Source organism: Pogona vitticeps, chromosome 2 (genome assembly GCF_051106095.1).
Source record: "Pogona vitticeps strain Pit_001003342236 chromosome 2, PviZW2.1, whole genome shotgun sequence".
In the NCBI taxonomy this organism is placed as follows: Eukaryota; Metazoa; Chordata; class Lepidosauria; order Squamata; family Agamidae; genus Pogona; species Pogona vitticeps.
Window position 1 is genome coordinate 77905398 of NC_135784.1, and position 20736 is coordinate 77926133.

At 40.8% G+C, this 20736-nt stretch overlaps 2 protein-coding genes across 3 annotated transcripts in view; one reads left to right on the forward strand and one right to left on the reverse strand.

Moving 5' to 3' along the window:
• Positions 1-330: 330 nt before the first annotated feature.
• Positions 331-17195, reverse strand: WDR82 (WD repeat domain 82). The gene is made up of 9 exons (XM_020803870.3): positions 16800-17195; positions 11418-11515; positions 6577-6643; positions 6267-6366; positions 6059-6175; positions 5475-5630; positions 4549-4618; positions 4093-4235; positions 331-3270 (listed from the first exon to the last, which is right to left on the reverse strand). Exons 1-9 carry the CDS (start codon positions 16958-16960, stop codon positions 3241-3243), a joined length of 942 nt encoding a protein of 313 aa, XP_020659529.2. The 5' UTR covers positions 16961-17195; the 3' UTR covers positions 331-3240.
• Positions 17196-17318: 123 nt separating this feature from the next.
• GLYCTK (glycerate kinase) overlaps positions 17319-20736 on the forward strand; it is a 38699-nt gene continuing 35281 nt past the window's right edge. The window contains exon 1 of one of the 2 annotated variants that reach the window (XM_020803867.3): positions 17319-17363. Coding sequence is in view for 1 of the 2 variants with exons in the window: in XM_072989777.2 (XP_072845878.2) it covers positions 17735-17737 (3 nt within the window). In the remaining variant the exon portion in view is untranslated. Of the gene's footprint in view, positions 17364-17621; positions 17738-20736 lie in introns of those variants that run through there. The other variant, XM_072989777.2, reaches the window with a different exon arrangement.

The window sequence follows — 20736 nt, forward strand, 5'->3', positions numbered from 1 at the left end:
CTAGTGAGGAGTTCCCTTGCCTAGGAATGATGAATATCAGTTGGAACACAGAAGACTGAAAAAGAGAAATGAATCTGACTGCTTGAATGGTGTAAAATAGTTTGAGAATTTGGTATGGCTGGCAAGCATCCTCAACAGGAATGCTCTGGTTGGGAGATGAGATGGCTCCAAGTCTCATATGCAATAATATACCTCATTAAGAGCCTATTCTTGGCAAGCAAAGATTGAAACAAAAAGAAAAAAAGTTGTTCTCACTTCCTGTGCCCAATGTGTTTGCCACCACAGTCTGTTCTGTGCAGATAGCACGCAGTTTAACACTCTTAAAAGATATTTTCTCTACAAAGTCTTTTATTTTTATGTACATCCACAATAAGTAGCTTTTCATATGTCATATGACACACATTCAGTCAAGGAGATGCATAACCCAGCAATCCAATTCTATGTGTATTTAATTTACTCAGCAGCAAATCTCAATGAGCTTAATGTAGGTTGCTCCCTTGCAAGTATGCATAAAAATCCAATTTTTAAGTCAAATACCCAATGAAGTTTAATCTGAGGACATACTGGTAGTTTTAACAGTTAATACTTTCCCATACAGCACACTACACCTTAATGTCATATACCGTTATGAACCTGACCAGTTAAAGTGCAGTTTGCAGTAACAAGAGACTTAGCAATTTTCCCCACCCAGAATGGAGCTGGATCTGTGTACAGATAAAGACAATTAACCACATGCAGTGGAGTAAGAGGAAGTAGCCAGCTACACACACCATAAAAGCTCTCAGAAGATATATGGGAAGTCTAGAACCAATTGCATCTGTTTTTACACATGAGGAACAGAATAATGAACATATCTGCCCAATCTTCTTTGGCCAGTAACCAACTTTTCTAAAGGCAAGGTAAGTTATTTAGGGTTTAAGCCTATGTGTGAAGTAATTGACACGACATGAGAGAACACTTGTCAAAAGGTGGCAGACTCCAAATGTCCTTTGAAGTATTTTGCAGGCAGTCAAACTTATAAATTTAGCTGTTAATTTTACTATCAAGAAACTATGACTGCACTTCCTAAACTGAGAAAATTGACTGCTACACTGATTCAAGGTTGTACTGTATCCATGTGAAGAATTACAAATCATGGGAGATGGGGAGGGAACAATGTAGAAACAATACATTGAACATTTGACTATGTAACAATGCTGTGCTGTGCTTAATGCTGTAATTTATTACTGAAAGTATCTGTAAGGTTATGCTCAAGCTGCAAATACAGATTCAAAAAATTCAACTTAGAATGCATAAAAAAGCTAAATCCGAATAAATTTATAAGCAGGGGGCTGTTTAAATGATCTGACCAAAATCAAAACCCAGACACAAAGACACAGCATAACAACTGGTTCAAGCTTGAATTTCCCAAGGACTTTGAGAAACTTGCTTCCACCTTTTTTTAAGAAAATGCGTAAAACTGAGAACAGCTGCAAATGTAGCAGTGGTAGGACGCTAGTTTTAAAAAATTAGCCCCCCCCATAAACAAATAATGTGCAACTTGATGCAGCACCATACAAAACATTATTGCTGAGAATACAACTCAGTACGCTATGTCCCGATTCTCATTTCTGCACCTGATTGGATTTCCATCATTGCAAGGTGTATAAATAAGTGCAGAAGAAGGCTGCTGATGTAATTCTGAGCTAGAGTTCAGGGAGATTCAAACTGCTGAACACAAAGTACAGAAATTGAGCACAATACTCTTAACACAGACAGCTAGAAAATGTTTCACTAGCCCATGCTTAAACCACTTCATTCCTCAGACTGGTTCAGGTACAACAGCTCCTTGGAGGATACAGAAAACTGGATTTCAGCTTGTACTTACAAGCTGAAATCCAGTAGGAAGTCACAATTCGAGCAGGCAACAGAATTAGTGGAACTTAAGAGGAGGTAACTCATCAAATCCTTAGGTATTGCATGCGGCTACTGTAACTGCTGGATCTCAGCCAATGTATAGCACAGCTGTAACTAATACTGCAGAGGAAACATCCCCACACCATCTGAGCAATGCTCACATAAATGCCTTGCTAAATGTAGGGGAAATGGCAGTATATATATTAACAACTGGAAGGGAAGAGCAGAGGTTCCATACCATTCCTGCTGGCCTGGAAAAGATGCCACTATGCAGGGCTATATCACACTGAATTTATCTACTAGCAGATTAACAGGCCAACAAAGAACAAGAACATTAGATGGAAATTCTGGTTCCATCGGATTAGTTTGATGGGGGAAAAGCAAGTTAACTTAATGTTTATACAATTACAAAACACAATGATTGAAGACTGGGGCTGGTGGAAAAAGAGGTACTCAACCTATGTAAGGAAAACTTGGAATGCTGAGTAAAAGGCCACAACCAAGACTCATTCCACAGTACTGTATTGGTCCAAGCATTACTTTTTAATAGCCAATAGTAAAAAAATAGCCCCCCTCCACCCTCCCCACCCCCATATTTACAGAGTCAGCTGATATTACACTGAAGGAAGGAGGAAAAGGAGTGCATCTCCATTCAGTCAATCAGGGAGCATTTTCCAACTGAACAGCTCCTGTATTGCTTAAGATTCTCCACCAGACTGTCCCAAGTGGTTGCATGTCCCAGTACTGCCGATGGATGAGGGCACAAATCTTGGGGAAGTTAACATTCCATTGTTGTATCAGGACTTTCCATATGTACAGGGTTGAGCATCCTTAGAAACTTCTCTCAGGAACTGGGTGGTTATTTGATTATGGCACAAAGCTGTTTGTAACACAAAGAAACACTTCCTTAAAAGTGCACAGCTTAAGATACTGTTGATATTTCGAACTGCAGAGAACATACTAGAAAGTCCACTTTTAGGCAAGCACAGCATCCAAAGTGATAAACCAGGAAGTTACAAGTAAAAGGGACTAAAGCGTCAGTATGTAATAGCTGTGGTAAAATTCAACCAGAATATATTCCAGAGGACAGATGCTAACATGAGTTCAATTTGGATTATTTGCTACAGCTGAGATACTTGCAGATATCACATTCAGGTTTCCAGATCTGATACTGAACAATCAAAAATCCTGGTGAGGAAATGCATCAAGCAAAACATATGTAGATTGTGTTAGTTAGGAACATTCCGTCAGAACGATGCAATCCCAATACTTTCACTGTAGTCTTCAGAAATGCGCTGCTGTCGGTACAGCATAAAAACTTCCCAGCGGAAACTGAATGAGGAACTAATCATCTATAGTTGGTAACCAAAAGGCCTGTGGGGGAAAAAGCTAGTAAGTATGAGTTTAAAAACTTCTGCCACCCACTGATTTCAAACAATTACCAGGTCTTGAAATAAATACAGAATCTTCAACTGTCAGACATTGAGAAGTTTTGTTTAGACTGGGTTGACTTAGAATGGTCACTGCATAGCATTTTGACAGATTTATTTATTTATTTATTTGATTTTTACCCCGCCCCTCTAGACCATGTCTACTCGGGGCGGCTTACAAAATAAAACAGAACAGTATAAAAATATATTGACAATAAAAGAAAGAAAGAAAAAGAAAGAAAAGAAAAGAAAGAGAAAGAGAAAGAGAAAGAAATCACCACAAAACTTGACATTAAGGACTTTTGTTTCTTGACTAAACATATCCTCGTCACTAAAGCACCAATCAACAGCATTCCAGTTTTTAATTATTTTGTTGCAGCTTTCAAATTTCAAAATAGTATATCTCTATACAATATGGGCTGAGATATAAATGCATCTCTACCCTTGCTCTGCCTCCCTATCTGCCACTACTTCAATATTGATGATTTAAGTAAGGTATCTCAGCATAAAAAGGCATTGTGAATTAATAATCTGGCCTCATGGGTATACAGCTAGCTGTTAAATTACTAACACCAAAGAGATTTAAAACAATTCAATAGTTTGGATTGTCTCTCAGCACTTCATACACTAAAATCATTGGCAGTTTCTGAGAAAGATAATTACTATTCAAAGTTGACAACATCTAGTTGATATTCTTTACAAAGGAAAAGTCAATCAATGAAGGAACCAAATGGCCTCACTTTTTCAGAAGGACTGATCTCCTTACCATATTGGAGCATGCGCTGGCAAAGGTCATAAACTTGGGGTTGAACTGCAAACAGGTTATAGGCCCTGTGTGTTTGCCATCCAGCACTGCTACCTTCATTCCAGTCTCTCCATTCCAAACATGGATCTTCCCATCCTCTGATCCTGCAGGTGGAATTAAACACTATGAGTATCAAAAACCACCAGAAGAGCTCTTCTTTGCCAAGCAGCAGGGGTAAATTGGGATATCCACTTAAAACATCACACAATGAATCAATCAAGCATGGCCAGGAAACAAAAAAAAAGTGTGCTGCTTACACACCGCCCCATAGTGCTCAAAGCATTCTCTGGGTGGTTTACAATTTAATTATACAGGCTACATGTTGGAAGGTAGAAACCTTTCCAAGCTTATAAGTTATGTGGAAATGGCCTGGAAATTGATGTCCTAGTTTCACAGGGTGAAGGAAGGAGCACTTACCGATCATTATAAACTGCGAATCAGGGGTAAATGAAGCCTCCAGCGTGACAGCTTTACTGTTGTTGTACCCCTATAAAACAGGGTATATTTAGTGCCTATAAGGATCTAAAAACAGGAAAGTCAAGCCACGGCTCAAGCTGTGGAACAAGGGTATATCAGCGAAGGGAACACGACAAGTGTGGCCCTTCAGGTATCACTGAACTGTAACTCTTGTCAATCCCTCTCCCCTGGCATGCCATCTAGGTCCAATGGGAGTTGCACTCCAACATACAGAAGGCTGCATGCTATTCATCCCTGCCCTGGATGAAATAATTTAGCTTTTAAAACTAGGAATGTAGCCAAGTTCCAATTCTAAGACAAAAGCAGGACCAAACAGAAAGGGGAAAGTGTTCTCAATTTTGATCAATATAAAAATCCAAGAAATAAGGCAGGTCAGCTTTCCCTTGACTATCAGCACAGTGGCCAATATTGATAGTTGTGAAATGTAGAGAAACTCTCAGTGAGTTAGATAATTTAGTTTATGCACATTAGGGAGAACATGAGCATTAGGATCCCAAAATGCAATATGAAGTAGGGTTGTATACTTTAGCGGCTCTGTTACGCTTTTACCCACCGCCTCATATTGGCCACTGTATTCCATTTCAGTCACTAACTTGGTGATGCATTTTACTAGTTCAGTCTAAAGTGCAGTGATACAAATTCAAAACTTGCTTTTCATCCAGTTATGACTGGACAACAGAAGTAGCAATTTGTAAGCCTACATGCCTTCACCAAACATAGCACATCCAGATGAACAAAGAATGCAGAAAAGAGGAGCCAGCTGCCTCTAAAACCATATTACCTACACTGGACAACACATCTCGCCCACTATCTCAGAAAAGTCCAACACCAAAAGCTCCCTAAAAAGTGAAGAAAGCAACTCTCACCGTAAATGTATGAAGAACAGCTCCTTTAAAGGCATCAATAAGCCGGATGAACCCTCCATTAGTTAATATAAGAACAAGTTTACCATCATTGCTGAACTTCAACCCAGTCCACTCACAAGTTCGATCATACTGCATTTTAAAAGTAGCAAATGGGCCCTACAATAAAGAAAGTCAAGTAAGTGAGTACAGAAGAACTATCTTAGTCACTCCACTTATGGGAGCAGGCATGAGTCTACACATATTACAATTTTAATACAATTACAAATTTGGAATTATTAGTGTTTTTCAAGAACAAAACCGAGAGCGTCTACGTTTGGAGGGAGGTGTGGGTAAACTGAGACCTGGAACCAGACAGTGCATACTGGCTGGTGCAGTTTGTAGAAATAATGCTGTTCTCTGTGGATTTTGTCTCACTCAACAAGGTATTTTCTCAGGCATGAGCACATGCAGGTCAGTTGTTTTAACTCTGGGTATGACTACTTGTTTTGTAAAATTCTCTATCTTGGGTCTATATGGATTCTACTCCAGTGATGGCATCAAAATTAGAAGTCTAATCTACCTAACCTAAGGTGAATATTATGTACCTTATCAAAAGAACGGAGATCATAAAGTTTCACCATTTCAGAATTGACTCCAGCTGCAAAAATCAGCCCTTCTGGATCAAATGAGCACACGGGCTTCCCTTGAGGATGCATCAGGCCCTAGAAAATGGAAAGATGTTGCAAGGAATTATTCTGTGCACATATCAAGCAATCCTCGATGCTACTTCAAGTGTACTACTGGATATTTTACCTGACAATTTGGAGACCGGAGATCCCAAAGTCTTATAGTTTTGTCAAGTGATCCAGAAATAAAAGTATCATCCACTGGAGACATAGACAATGCAACAACTCTGGAACAAGGAAATAAATATGAAAGACAAAGCAATCATTTCATATTGTTTCTACTGCTTCAATAAACCATAGAACTTTTAGGCAGGGGAAATAAAAATGCAACTAAATCTATTACAGCTGATATTTGTCAAGCATTACTTCATCTTGCTTCCATACTACCAAAATTATGTTGATCCTTGTAGTACAGATCAGTGCACTTGTCATCTTACCTCTTGCTGTGTCCTGGGAAGTACCTGATGTATTTATTGTCATGCAGAGAGAGATATCTGATTGTATCTGCAAGAAATCACCGGAAGACAATATTATGCCAACCCTGCACTGCCAGTTACAACTACAGCTTATTTATTCTAATAATGCAGTTCCTTTTCTTTAAACACATTTAAGGAAGGAGTAAAAACTACAGCCACCATATATAATATCCTGCAATAGCTAGGCTTAAAAACTTTATTCTCTATTTGCACATCTGTTCTAAGTTCTAGTATGCAGCAGAGTGGCTATGTTAGGCTCCTGCAGCCCTGTTAACCTCAGAATGCAAACGTTCTCCAGTTCAACAACTGCTGAAAAAGGTGGAAATTCTGGGATACTGACCACTAACATTATCCTTGATTTAAAAAGAATGACAAAAAAGAGAGGAAAAACTGTCAAAAGCTGTACATACAAATACAAAATAGAGCATTAAGATAAATTATGTTTTATTGTTGCATTTTAACCCTTAATTTTTGAAGACCTATCTGTAAGGGGGGGGGGGGAACAAGCAAGTCACAGATGTATCATCATATGCCTTGTAAAATTATGTTTTTGGGTTTTTACTTCAGAGTTGGGAATGTGTTACAATTCAAATGTTCTTTAAATTCATGGTGCATGTGCCCCAGCCAGTACAAGCCACTGGACAGGATAATGAGAGATACACCTCAGTGTCTGGTCAATTATATATTCCCCATTCACATTTTACTAAGAGATATTCATAAACGCAAATGTATAAGTCAGTCAGTTAGCTTAATAGATGAAGTGTGGCTTTCCTCGGAGCAACTTTCCAAAGCTGGTAGATGTTCTACACTATCACTTATAACCTGAAAATGTCGGGGGAAGCAATCCAATACATATGGTGCACACCAGGTTGAAAAAGGCTGCCTCAGAGGCTGAAAAGAAGTTAAAATATATTTCTTCTTCCAAACAAACAGCTAAAAAAATATCCAAATTAGGACTAGAAGCCCACATGTTCTGCAGACTTTCAGTTACATGGATATAATTTACATAGGAGTTTTCCAGGGAATCCACATTCGATTATTCTGTATGATCATTCAGAGATCAGGAAGCATATTTTCAGAACTATTTTGCAGCCTAATATGATTGACAGGATAGTCTGACAAGCTACCAAACAATTACTTCAGAACCTGACACTTAAAAAAACAGACAAACTGCTGGTTTCACCAAGTAATAACAGTGGCTGAGGACTGAACAAACGCAGGCAGCAACTTCTTTTAGCTGTTAAAGCTCTGTCACAGGCAAGGCAGTGGCCTGTACAGTTATCTCCTGTACCGGGTGGTATCATAGACCCTCAAACTGTACAAACTACTACCTCAGCCTGGAATCAGGCAATGTATGCTCGGAAAAGCAGGCTTGAAACTTGCAGAATTCTTCATCAATGATGGCATTGGCAGCACTAGTCCCATGAAGAAATTCAGAAGCACTAAAATAATTCATACACATAAATTGTGGTAAACCTCAGCTAGAAAAGACAGCTCTCCTGTCTATCTGTGGAGATTCTTAGTCATCCGGGTGAGGTTATCTGGAAGCTGAGTGATGGCAAATCGACTTCTTTCTTGTTAGGTTGAAAGTAGCTTCTTCAGTCTGAGGAGAGTAGGTAGGAGACCCCTGATATCCTCCATGTTGGTTTTACTTCCCCCTGCTCTGTATAGGCTCATTAGATGGACAAAGGATGGGGAGTGGGCGAGTGAAAATCCCATTTCTGCAGTCCTTTTCCACCAATTGTCAAGGGCTGTTAACATGGTCTTTCTGGTGGGTTTGGTCCTTCAACTAATAAGAAAGAAGTCCAGTTGCCATGACTCAACTTCCAGATAACTCTCTGTCTTTCCTATGCTCTCAAATAAATGTAGACAAAGTACATCCCTCATGCCCCTCATCAAATTAGACTGTACAACCTACAACATGAAGCATTATACTCTGAAGATGCCGGCCACAGAGACTGGCGAAACGTTAGGAAGAACAACCTTCAGAACACAGCCAAAGAGCCCGAAAACCCACAACAACCCACAACAACCATCATACTTGTATTTGCTCCATAACACAATAATTTGAATGATTTCTTCGAAGATATGTATCAAAACTCACATTGCTTGTGCTTTTATACTGCGACAAGGCTATATGAGGTTTGTTGCAGGACTGCCCTATGCTAGCAAACTACAAGTTGCTTTGTTAAGTTTACTAAGTGACAAAACCAGACATACACCATGAACCTCGCATGTTTTAGGAGTCTAGCAGCAGCCACATGGCAGGCAGTTTGGGTGGGGAAGAGAATTCAAACATAACTATATTACTAAGAAAAGGCAACTGACCACTCTCCTACAAGTCTTTTTTTCTCTATTTGATTTATTTTGTATTTTTCCCATCTTACAGAATCATTTAATTAATTAATTTGTTATAAATTTTTCTTGAACTTGTTATGCTTTATGTTGTAAGCCGCCTAGAGTGGTCGAAATGACTAGATAGGCGGGGTATAAATACAATAAATAAATAAATAAATAAATAAATAAATAAATAAATAAATAAATAAATAAATAAATAAATAAATAAATAAATAAATAAATAAATAATCAAATAAATAAATAAATAAATAAATAAATAAATAAATAACGTCTTGATTATGACCCTGGATCATCCATAACTTTGGTTAATGGGTATCGACCTGCCATGCCTAGTCTGACCCTTAGTTGTACAATTCCACTGCTGAGCTAAAATCCAGTTCAGTCTTGCATGTACTTAATACGATTCATAGAAGTGCTTTTCTGCATTTTCCAGGTTCCTTGTATGAATGACGACTTAGCTAGGAAAGACTTAGTATGCAATGTGCAGCTGAGAAAACAGTTTGCTTGACTGCCCTCATACAAATGTACAAGTCTGCAGGATTCTAGTCTATAATTCTTGATTTAGGAGAGGGATGTATAAAGCGAAACCAATCTCACCATACAGTTCTAAATCCAGAAGAGAAGAGAGAGACATTATAAATGCCTTGCACCATCAACAGTTCAACTTCTGTCCCCCAAAATGCAGGAATATTGTCTGCAGAAACTTCCTAGGGTACAAATAGAGCTGGAGAGGGGGCAAAAATTGGGCTTTACATTATGCAATCCTGGCAAATGGGATGGCGTCCACTAAAGCATAGAAACTAAATTTTAAGGGAGAATGTCTTAAAAGTTCACGCGTTTGACATATCTCCACTGTAATATCAATTATTTCAGCACAACCAGTTATAGGAAAAACTGAAATATTCATAAAGTGTGTACAGTACATAATGTACTTTAGTCATTGCTGACTGTTTCCACTGCAAGCAGCAACAACCAGACAGCATGCAACAGCATGATGTTCACAAAGAAGAACCCAGAAACCCTAACTTGCTGTGACATGTACCGTATTTTTCGCTCCATAAGACGCACCTTTCCATAAGACGCACCAATTTTTTAGGAGAAGAAAACAGGAAAATATAATCTGTTTTCTTCACTCCATGAGACGCACAGACTTTCCACACCCGTTTTGTGGGGAAAAAGAGCGTCTTATGGTGCGAAAAATACGGTAACTTTTCTAAGTTCCAACTGGCCTTTTTGCATGTTTACACCATCTCTTCAATAATCTTTATGAATACCTCAAAAACCTCAACACCTTATTTCAGATCATGACTGCTGAATCTGGCAAGAGCTTATTCCAAAGAGCAAACTAGCAAAGTAAAAGACAAATAAACTATTTTAATCCAGATAAGTTGTATTATCACAATCCCCAAGCATGGTCAAGGAGTAAATCATTACCGTAGAGCTTCCTAGGTCAAAAACTAGCAATTCTCCACTACATGGCTGACAAGCAAGAAAATGGGGCTTCCCAGTTGTATAATGGGAATGATGGGACAGTGGGGAAAGCATCTCAAGGGCTGAGAACAATGTTGGGCAGAAAGTGAACTGTTCAGTCTATGGAACAAGCAGAAAAGCACAAATAGGATAACTGCAGAACTGGATATTATTACAGGAGTGGGAAGAAGAGCATGTGAAGGATGGACAAGAGGAACTGAGAAATAAAATACATAGTAACTTTTAAAACTGACATTCATAAATGTCTGTCAGGACCACTGCTTTTTCTCAAAACAAACTCAAGAGCCTCAACATGTATCAATGTAACCAACATAAAGCAATCCAATAAAGAAAATTTCTTCAACATATTACATCTAGATAACTTCTTAAAAGTTTGTTATAACAGTCTGAATGAAAGAGAAACTATGGTGGCTTTTTACACAGATTAATTTATTATATTTATTTATAATTCTTATTTATTATAATTATATATCCTTATGGTATATACAGTACTTAAAAATAAACATTTTTAGGGATAAGCACAACTAAAATAAAGGGAATGCAGGAAAATTAGCAAGTACCACAGTGAAGGGATAATCAAATCATTGGTGTACGGCTGAACGTCACCCTGTTTTACTGTAAAGTCTAAAGCTAGCTGTGGAACTCTTTTGAATGCTTTAAATATTTGACCCCAACAACATGAAAACATGAATTTGCCATCTAAAACAGGGTTGACCATTACCGCAAAAACACACAACTGAATTTCAACAACACATTCAAAGCAAGTATTTAACCAGTGTGTTCCTGCAGCCATGGCAGTGCTGAGGTCACAGTCATAGAGGAACAGAAAACATGCCCCTGGACCTGTTAACGCTGCCCACCCTGATCTTAAACCAGTTTCACTACATCTTCAGTGTTTATCTATTCCAACCCCTGTTCAGACCAAGATAAGGGGCAATGAATAAGCTACTTACCATCTATTTTATTAGAACTGTACACCACAGTGTTGGCAGCATGTGTGTATCTGATGAGATCCACTCCATATTTTTTACTATATAATGTCCTCTTTGGTCTGTCAGAAAGAACATTAAAAACATTTATATTTGCTTGGATATGTATGAATTCTCCTCAGCAATATCAATATTTTTAAAAAGTAATCACATACTATAATTCAAAGAATACAATTCCTCTATAAGATTTTTTCTTTCATTATCAGAAAAGTTAATTTATAGTATCAAATAATAATTAAATCCTAGGTTATACCATTACATTTTAAAATGCCTAATAATTGCTCACAACTAACAAAACTATCCATAATTATACTTGAATCTTCTTAGAAGATATGTGGAATTGCAGGTACACTTCATTTTAGCAACGGGCAAAAATCAAAGGCATTTATGAGAACATAAGGTTAGCAAAGTTAGGATCAGCACTTGTTGTCCATATCAACAAAATTACACACTCATCACACTTCCACTAACTGGAACCATGACATGTTTCTTCCACAGATCTTATACTATGAGCAAATTACAATCTCTGCTTTACCCTGAGCAAGAACACATTTCTTGCATTATCATAGCTTCTCAGAATTCGTGTTACTTTTGTAACTGCAGACAAAGGCTGAAACCATTTTGCTTAGTATAGTAAACCTCAACTAGAGTAGGCCAATTAAATCAGTGGGAATTTGGTGAGTCAACTCGCCTATCAGTTCCACTGATTCAATGGGTCTAATTCTAAGTGTGACTTACTATCCTAAGCAACAGGATTGCGGATAAGGTGTTGCAAGTCACCCAAGACACTGATTCTACAATACAGTGGTGCCCCGCATAGCAACGATAATCCGTCCCAGAAAAATTGTCGCTATACGGAACGAAAAAGCCCATAGGAATGCATTAAACCCCGTTCAATGCATTCCTATGGGCTTAAAACTCACTGTTATGTGAAAATCCTCCATCCAGCTGCCATTTTCGCTGCCCGGTAAGCGAGGAAAGGGCGCAAAAACACAGCGGGCGGCCATTTTGGAACCGCCAATCAGCTGTTTTTTAAACATCACAATGCGAAAAAGGTAAGCGAAACGCTTACCAATCATCGCAAAGCGATTTTTAGCCATTGAAAACATCGCAATGCGATCGCAAAAACAAATCGCTATGGGGATTCATCGTTAAACGGGGCACTCGTTAAGCGAGGCACCACTGTATTTACATGTTCAATTGTTTCCTACAGTAGAAAACAATCCTAGAATGCCTCCAATTTTTTAGCCTTAGATCTAAATTTTCAGTGCAACAAAATTTTCCTCACCTGTAGCAGCTAATGTGGTACTTACTCTTATCTGATTTGACTCCAGACAAAAGCAGCAAAAGAACTCAGTGCTAATTCTGTCTGGACCAAAGCCCAGCACATGGAAAAGCACGATCACCTGAAATCTTCTAACACAGGGACACACTGAGTTAAACTGAGCAACAAAAATATTTGGCTATGAGTGTTTTATGAGTCCTTAGTTGGAAAATTTATATGTAAAGCTTCTGCTCTCTGAAACTACTGTAAGCAGTAGTTTATTTCAGGCTAATCTGCCTTAAATACTCAAGGACATTTTCAATATGTTTTGCAGTGTCTCTGCTGCAAGTTGACTAAGAATGTTAAAGGTTCCCCTTGATATTTAGTCCGGTCGTGTCCGACTCTAGGGGGCGATGCTCATCCCCGTTTCCAAGGCATAGAGTCAGCGTTTGTCCGAAGAGTTTCTGTGGTCATGAGGCCAGCGCGACTAGACACAGAACACAGTTACTTTCCCACCGTGGTGGTACCTATTTATCTACTTGCATTTTTACATGTTTTCGAACTGCTAGGTTGGTAGGAGCTGGGACAAGCGACAGGAGCTCAATCCGTCGCAGGATTTGATCTTATGACTGCTGGTCTTCCGACCTTGCAGCACAGAGGCTTCTGCAGTTTAACCCGCAGTGCTGCCATGTCCCACCTAAGAATGTTACTCCTGAGCAATTATCCTAACTTGGATCTTGTACATCAAAACTCATCCTTCTAAATAGTAAATCTTATAGGTTATGGGGCACTACACATGCAATAAGAATGTAACATTATATTATCTTCTTCTTGGAGAAGGGAGAAGTTGTTCAAAAGCCCAAGGCATACTCCTACAAACATTAAACGGCAGTTTAGCATTATATCAAAACAAGCCCACTCTCTGGTAATACTACACTATAATGGCAGGATACAGTGTTTGATAAACTTGAAATTAAGGAAAATCAACGCTATACAGTCTTGCCCCGCATTACGACGACGCTTTTGCAATCGCAAAACGACAGTCTGAATAGGCTTTTTTTGCTTTGCGATGATCGGTTCCCTGCTTCGGGAACCGATTCTTTGCAAAATGACAATTTTCCTACAGCTGATCGGCGGTTTCAAAATGGCCGCTGGGTAAATAAAATGGCTCCCTGCTGCTTTCTGGGACGGATTCCTCGCAAGACAGCCACCGAAAATGGCCACCCTATGGAGGATCTTTGCTGGACGATGAGTTTTTAGCCCACTGGAATGCATTAAACGGGTTTTAATGCATTTCAATGGTTTTTTTATTTTCACATTATGACATTTTCGGTTTACAGCGATTTCGCTGGAACGAATTAACGTCATAATACGAGGCACCACTGTACTGTGAAACAGGTTGGGGGATGGAAGTTACATAATTACTAAGTAACTACATCTAGAAAGAAAAAGTCTTTCTCTCATTTAGTCTCCTCTAAAGTATTCACAAGCACATTAGCCAAAGATAGATGACCTGATTATAAACTCTATAGTGTTATGTCTTTAAATGAGGTGTTGGAGAGCATCATTAGACCAAAGATAAACAGAACATGGACAAAACCTATTAAACATTCAAGAACAAGTGTGACAGAAAAAACAAGAAGTCCAATTTTGATTTTGTGGACATCTATTTCAAGTGAATCAAGGTTGGAAGAAGTAACTGCACCTTTTTTTGTTTATTTGCTTTTAGGCAAAGCTGTCCAAGAGTCAAATAAACTGGACTAGGGGCAAAATGTGGTCAATAGGCCAAGTGTTGCCATTTTATTGTAAACCAAGATCAGCCACAGTTATAGCTAAACACCAACCTCATTCCCAGTGAAAAGGTAAGGAATTACTATTGGCTTGGCCAATGAACATTCAAGAAAGGAATGGGAGAAATAATGTTACAAAAAATGCCAGAATATGAGTTTATAAACCAGTAAGAATTTGAATTTAGTCTAACTTCAGCTAGCCTATTGTTAATCCGGCAGGTCCTTTATCTTTCTAAAAAGTTAAAGTTGCTCCCTGACAAAAGAGACTAAGTAAAATGAAAATAAAATTTTATAATTACACCTCTTTTAATTTATATATACTAAAGAAAAGCACACTACATTTACAACAATATTTACAACTATCAAATCATTTCACTTTCAGATGTAGGCCATGTGAAATTCAGGGGAGGTGTCTGCAATAGTCACAGATACAATTTCATTCTTATTTGTTCACAGTACAGTGGTGCCCCGCATAGCGACGATAATCCGTTCCCAAATATCATCACTATACGGGTTTGTCGCTATGCAGGGCAAAAAACCCCACAGGAACGCATTAAAACATGTTTAATGCGTTCCTATGGGGAAAAAACTCACCTTAAAGCGAAAATCCTCCATGCGGCCGCCATTTTCACTGTACGGTAAGCGAGGAAAGGGCGCGAAAACGCTGCGGGCGGCTTTTTTTCCCGGCGGCCATTTTGGAACCGCCAATCAGCTGTTCCTTAAACATCACTATGCGAAAATCGGTAAGCGAAACGCTTACCAATCATTGCAAAGCGATTTTTAGCCATTGAAAACATTGTTATGTGATCGCTTTTGTGATCGCAAAAACCTCATCGCTATGCTGATTCGTCGTTAAACAAATCGTTCGTTATGTGGGGCACCACTGTATTACAAAGAATAGCTAGTTAGCAATTTATGGAATCACAGCTTATTGTCATCACTTATTGACAAATTTATCAGACTCCTTTCTATGGCTGATTCAAACTTACTCCAATGAAAACCCAATCTATTGGACATGCGGCTTCTCTCTCTTCCCTTCAATTTACATACAGCCCTTCACACTCAAAGATTTCTTAGTCCCATAATACTATGTGCATTTCTCCAAATCATCAAGAGTCCCAGGGGAGTGATACTGTATTAAGTTTCGTTTCTTCTGGAAGGAAATCACTACAGCCTTATTAGGCTTTTGCAATACCTGGTTCATTTGCAACCCCGAGAAGCCAACACACAGCACACATGTGCTCCCCACCAATTTGTTTGGCTCTGGAGCCCTTTGCAAAAATCAGTGCTATACCATCAAAAGATTTTTAGATTACTTTTAAAATATGCTTGGAGAGTGCAAGCCCGCATCTAATGTCCTAGCATCCTAAAATCCTGCCAGCTTAACCTTGAAAATTTGCTTCTCCAAAACTCTCCTTCCACCTCATACCGTGGGTCTTTCTTTTCCTTCCTTTCAAAAAGAGATAAAGACTGCAAAATGGGAGAGGATGAAACAAAGCATGGTCCTCCATCCAACCAGTTTCTCCTCCTCAGAACACCTCCAAAAAAGATATTTTAATCAAACAGAAGTTATTCCTGTAGTAACAGCTCTTGAATGTGATTTGCTATCACCATTGTTTCTCTCAATGCTGGGCACATTACTGTCCAATGATAGTCCTAACTACAGAGATGTGATTTGAAGTACACAGCCATACAGTATTATAGATAAATCAAATATTGGGGAAGGGGGAAGAAAGTTATCCAAGAGTTGTGTCAGTTTGAAAATGGAGTACACAAACTACTGAACACTTCCAGACATTTTTGTACATGTGTAAACTCAAAGCAAACGTTTAGATGGGCCAGGGACCACACAACCAGTTATAATACCATGTGAAAACAAGACGTTATTTGTTTGTAATTAAAATGCCAAAAGAACCCCGGTGGTTCCACACACCCCCTTCAAATAGCTTAACACTGTTTTTTCTTCTTCTTCTTTGTAAATCGCGGGGCCTGCTTTTCCTCGGGGCGAGAAAAAGACGGCTCCCATTCTCCCTCAAACATCGGCTTTTTGAAGGGCAAAGCAACCAGGGTGCTTCGTGTCCTTAAGGGCCCTAGTAGCCCAAACGCCCACCATCCACTCGGCCACCCACCCATCCATCGCGATGCCCAGGGGTTCTTCTTTAAAACTCGACCTGAGGGGGTCGCTCTTCACCCCCCACAAGGAAGGACGCCCGCAGCCCTGCTCCCTCCACCCAAGGCTTTCCCTCCACGGCGGGCCGGGCCGGGCCTCCCCCTCCTCTCGCCCTGACTCACTTGCCCTCCTGGCAGTCGTAGAGCACGATGGAGTCGTCGTCGCTGCTCGAGATAACGGTCTCGCCATTGGGGCTGAAGTCGAAACAGTTGATCTTGTCCGAGTTCTCGCGGAACACCTTCGCCACGCGGAAGCTCCGCAGCACGTTGTCCGTCAGCTTCATGCCGCCGCCAGGGAGGGAGGGAGGCAGGGAGGGAAGGGAGCCGGCGGGGCCTGAGCGCCGGGAAAGGAAAAACCCGGGAAGGAGGCCGAGGCTGCCCTGAGACCGAAGAAACGGGACGCCCGGCGGGCGGGCGAGCGAACAAGGCGGCACCGGCCGGCTATGCCTTCAGGCGGGTGCGGTCTAAGCTGTGGTTAAGGAAGCTGAGGCAACAGCGGCTTCAGCTCATTGTGTCCGCCATTTTGCGGCTCCGGAGGAGGGGGTGACTGAGGGGAGGGGGGGAAAGAGGAGGAGGCGCGCGCGCACGGAATTCTAGGGGAATCAGGGGGAATGGGCGGGCGCTAAAGGGAGTGGCCACGCGACCCCCCCTCCTCCCCATGAGCAGAGTGCATGCTGGGAGACTGAGGTAAGGCGGGGAGGGGGGGTGGAAAGGCCGGACGGGATAGGAAACAATGCCTTGTGGGATATGCCGAGAGTCCCGAAGAACTAGGAGGGCTGAAATGCAGCCACGGGGAAGCAGCAGTGCATTGTGGGACTGCGGAGGTCAGGCCGGGGCCTTTTACGTAGAGAGGCTGGAGAGGCTCTCATGTTACTGTGACCCGATCACCCGCTCGCTCCGAGCACCGCTGCCTCCCTGGGGCTGAGAGAGAGAGAAAGAGCGAGAGAGAAAGAGAGAGAACCCTTGTTCAGGCCTGAGTTCTGTTCCTCGTGGCTGTTTCGAAGTGGTTCCCTAGAAACATCGCCGGAAAGAGGAATGGTTCATCCGTTCCTGTGTTGATGGTCGATTGCGGGTGGCCTTCTTTTTTTTTTTCCAGCCGGTGCTTTCCTTGGGAATAACTTGGCACGGGATCGAGCTGGACGGAAAGACACCCCCCCCTCCCTCTAGCTCTGTGAACGAGGGAAAGAAAAGAGGAGGAAGGAGTCGGGAAAACTTAGAATAATCTTGTGCCGTCAAGTTAACTCTGAGTTAGGGCGACCCTTTTCAGGACTTTCTAGAGAGACAGGACTCGCAAGTGATTTACCATTCCTTTTTTTATAATGTGCCCCCCCCGGGGGGGGGGACTCTGCAGCTTGCCCAAGGCCACAGAGGCTAGCTCTACGCCCAGGAGGAGGCACGGCGGGGAATCGAACTCCCGACCTCTGCCTAAGCCGCTGATCTAGTCAGCCAGTTTTAGGAAACTACTGGAAGGCTTATGAAGATACCGTTAGCAACTGCTCTTGCTAAACCACCATTTAATTACCCCAGTACCAATAAGGCTCTGCTTCATATTCATGGGGCTCTTCGATCTAGACTAAAAGAGACTGGAGGCTTCCAAATCCAAGGGAAATTGCACAAACAGATTTTGTAATGGTTGTTGTGGGTTTTCCAGGTTGTTTGGTCGTGTTCTTAAGGTTTTCCTTCTTCCTAACATTTCACCAGCCTCTGTGGCCAGCATCTTCAGAGGACAGGAATCAGAACTCTTTCTGTGCTCTGGCTGGCGGTTGCACCTGGGCATGAAACTTGGCGCAGAAGCAAGTATGTGTGACCTGACTGTGCCTGGACACATACCTGTCAGTAAGGTTGGTCAGGCACACTGGTTGCTCTGCTGACATCGGTGTTTAGCTATGCTTGTTGTATGTTTTGTCTTGCAAACTGCCCAAAGTGGCCATTGGCTAGAAGGGTGGTATAAAAGTGAAACAAACAACCAAAAAATTGTTTCTGGTTTGCGGAACCTTGATAGGATTTTCAAGTTATATGAGGTGTTCATGGAGTAGTGTTACAATTGCTACTCCGCAGTGGGTCTGAATGGCCAAACAGGAATTTGACTCCAGGTCTTCTGAGTCCTAGTTCGACACTATCGACTACACTACACTAGTTCAGTTTTTGGTTTGCTATGCGCAAACCATATGAGATTGTGTTATTGTTTGTAGGCCACCATCTTGTTGCCCCCCCCCCATTGTTTCTCTACCAGTGACTTTCTGCTCCATCCTACTGTAGTAGAAATGATGAAAAGATTTGATGGAATTGCTCAGAATTAAGAGAGTCGAAGGGCTGTAGCTCAGTAGCAGTCACTTGCTTTGCATGCAAAAGGCCCTAAACCAGTCCCTGGCATCTTTAGGTAGGACGGGTAAAGCATGTTTTGTGCATATTTGTGTTGTACTTGTGTGACAACTAGATCTGTGGAGAGTATTAAAAGGGTGGTTTCAATCTCACAATAGATTATTAGCCATTGTTATATCCATCCCTCTTAGTGATATGGCTAGTACTTGGTTGAGAAACCACTCGGGGATCTCAAGATAGGGTAGGAAATTCTGTCTGAAACCCTGAAGAGTTGCTGAGCAGACAACATGGGGGTAGACAGAGCAATAAGACGAGGCTGTATATCATTGCAGCTTGCCTGTTTCATATTGGCACTGAATGAATACATTTTTCCACGGAGGCATCCAACACAGCCCTAAGATCTCTTTCTTGGGTCAGTTATTACTAGCTCTCATCCAATTTGTGTAGACTGGAAATTGGGAGGGGGGAATTGCTACACTGTACTTCACCACACACGCATGACAAAAACACATGCCATTTTAATGTCTGTTCAGTTTGGAGGCATCCTTTGAGAATTCTTTGTCCATTTTTCCTTTAAGTGTCCTGAAAATTTTAAGTCATTATCAAACCTGCTCACCTGTATTCTAATTCAACATGTACACAAATACCAAAAATAGATATATTTAGTCTTTTAAGCTTTGGCTTATTCCTTGTTAGTTGTATCCCACTTCTGTGAGGTCATGTCAGGACTTCTCCCTCAAGCTCCCATTTTCTGCTTTAATTTGGTTTTTTTTTGTTCAATTCTACAGTACTTTGTTCTTCTTGCTTGCCCTTAGTTACTGTTTTTTTCCCTTTATCTCTTGTCAGCACAAAGGTTTTAAGATAAATTCCTCTATCTTGCCATTTGTCTAGCAAAATTAAAATGGAAACAATGCCTGAATAAGAATAGTGTCTGTTGAAGAACAAGTTGGTGGTTGTTAAGAAGGTTTTAATTATTAACCTCAGGGGACTTCAGTATGACATATGGTTCAAAATGTTGAGAAAGGAAGTTATTATTATTTCTGGGTTATAGCCTAAGGTTTAGATAATCTACTGGTGGAGAATACCATACAGTGGTGCCTCGCTAGACAGTTACCCTGCATGACAGTTTTTTCGCTAGACATTGGCTTTTTGCGATGGCTATAGTGATTCGCAAAACAGTGATTCCTATGGGGGGAATTTCGCTGGACAATGTTTGGTCCCTACTTCGTAAACCGATTTTCACTAGACGACGATTTTGACAGCTCCCTCCGTGCTCACAAAACAGGTGTTTTTGGGACCTAAGCTTCGCAAGACAGCGATTTAAACAGCTGATCAGCGGTTCGCAAAGTGGCTTTCCTATGGCCGATCTTCGCTTGACAACGATTCTTCCCCATTGGAACGCATTAAACAGGTTTCAGTGCATTCAAATGGGGAAATGCTTTTCACTAGACAATGATTTCTCTAAACAGCAATTTCAGTGGAAGGGATTATCATCGTCTAGCAAGGCACCACTGTACAGAGTTTTCTTTCAAGTTAATGATGCACACTGATGTGAGTGTATTGATGTAAGACAGTGTGATCCCAGAAGGAATGTATGGAGCTGCTTTTCTCTGGGACAGCTTTTTAAAAGTACTAGATTGTTAGATTGTCTTTTAAAGAGGAGATAGTTGGTCTTCTATTTATCATGCTGCCCTTTCATCCATCCCCAGAAAAATCAGGACCACACCCACCAGAAAGA

Bases quoted from the DNA above. Each gene is read 5' to 3' on its own strand.
- WDR82 (XM_020803870.3), bottom strand. From the start codon at position 16,960: ATGAAGCTGACGGACAACGTGCTGCGGAGCTTCCGCGTGGCGAAGGTG. The intron at 4,619-5,474 runs GTGAGAGTTGCT...CCTGTTTTATAG, and splicing joins CTGTTCTTCATACATTTACG to GGGTACAACAACAGTAAAGC. The intron at 4,236-4,548 runs GTAAGTGCTCCT...TTCCACCTGCAG, and splicing joins TTCGCAGTTTATAATGATCG to GATCAGAGGATGGGAAGATC.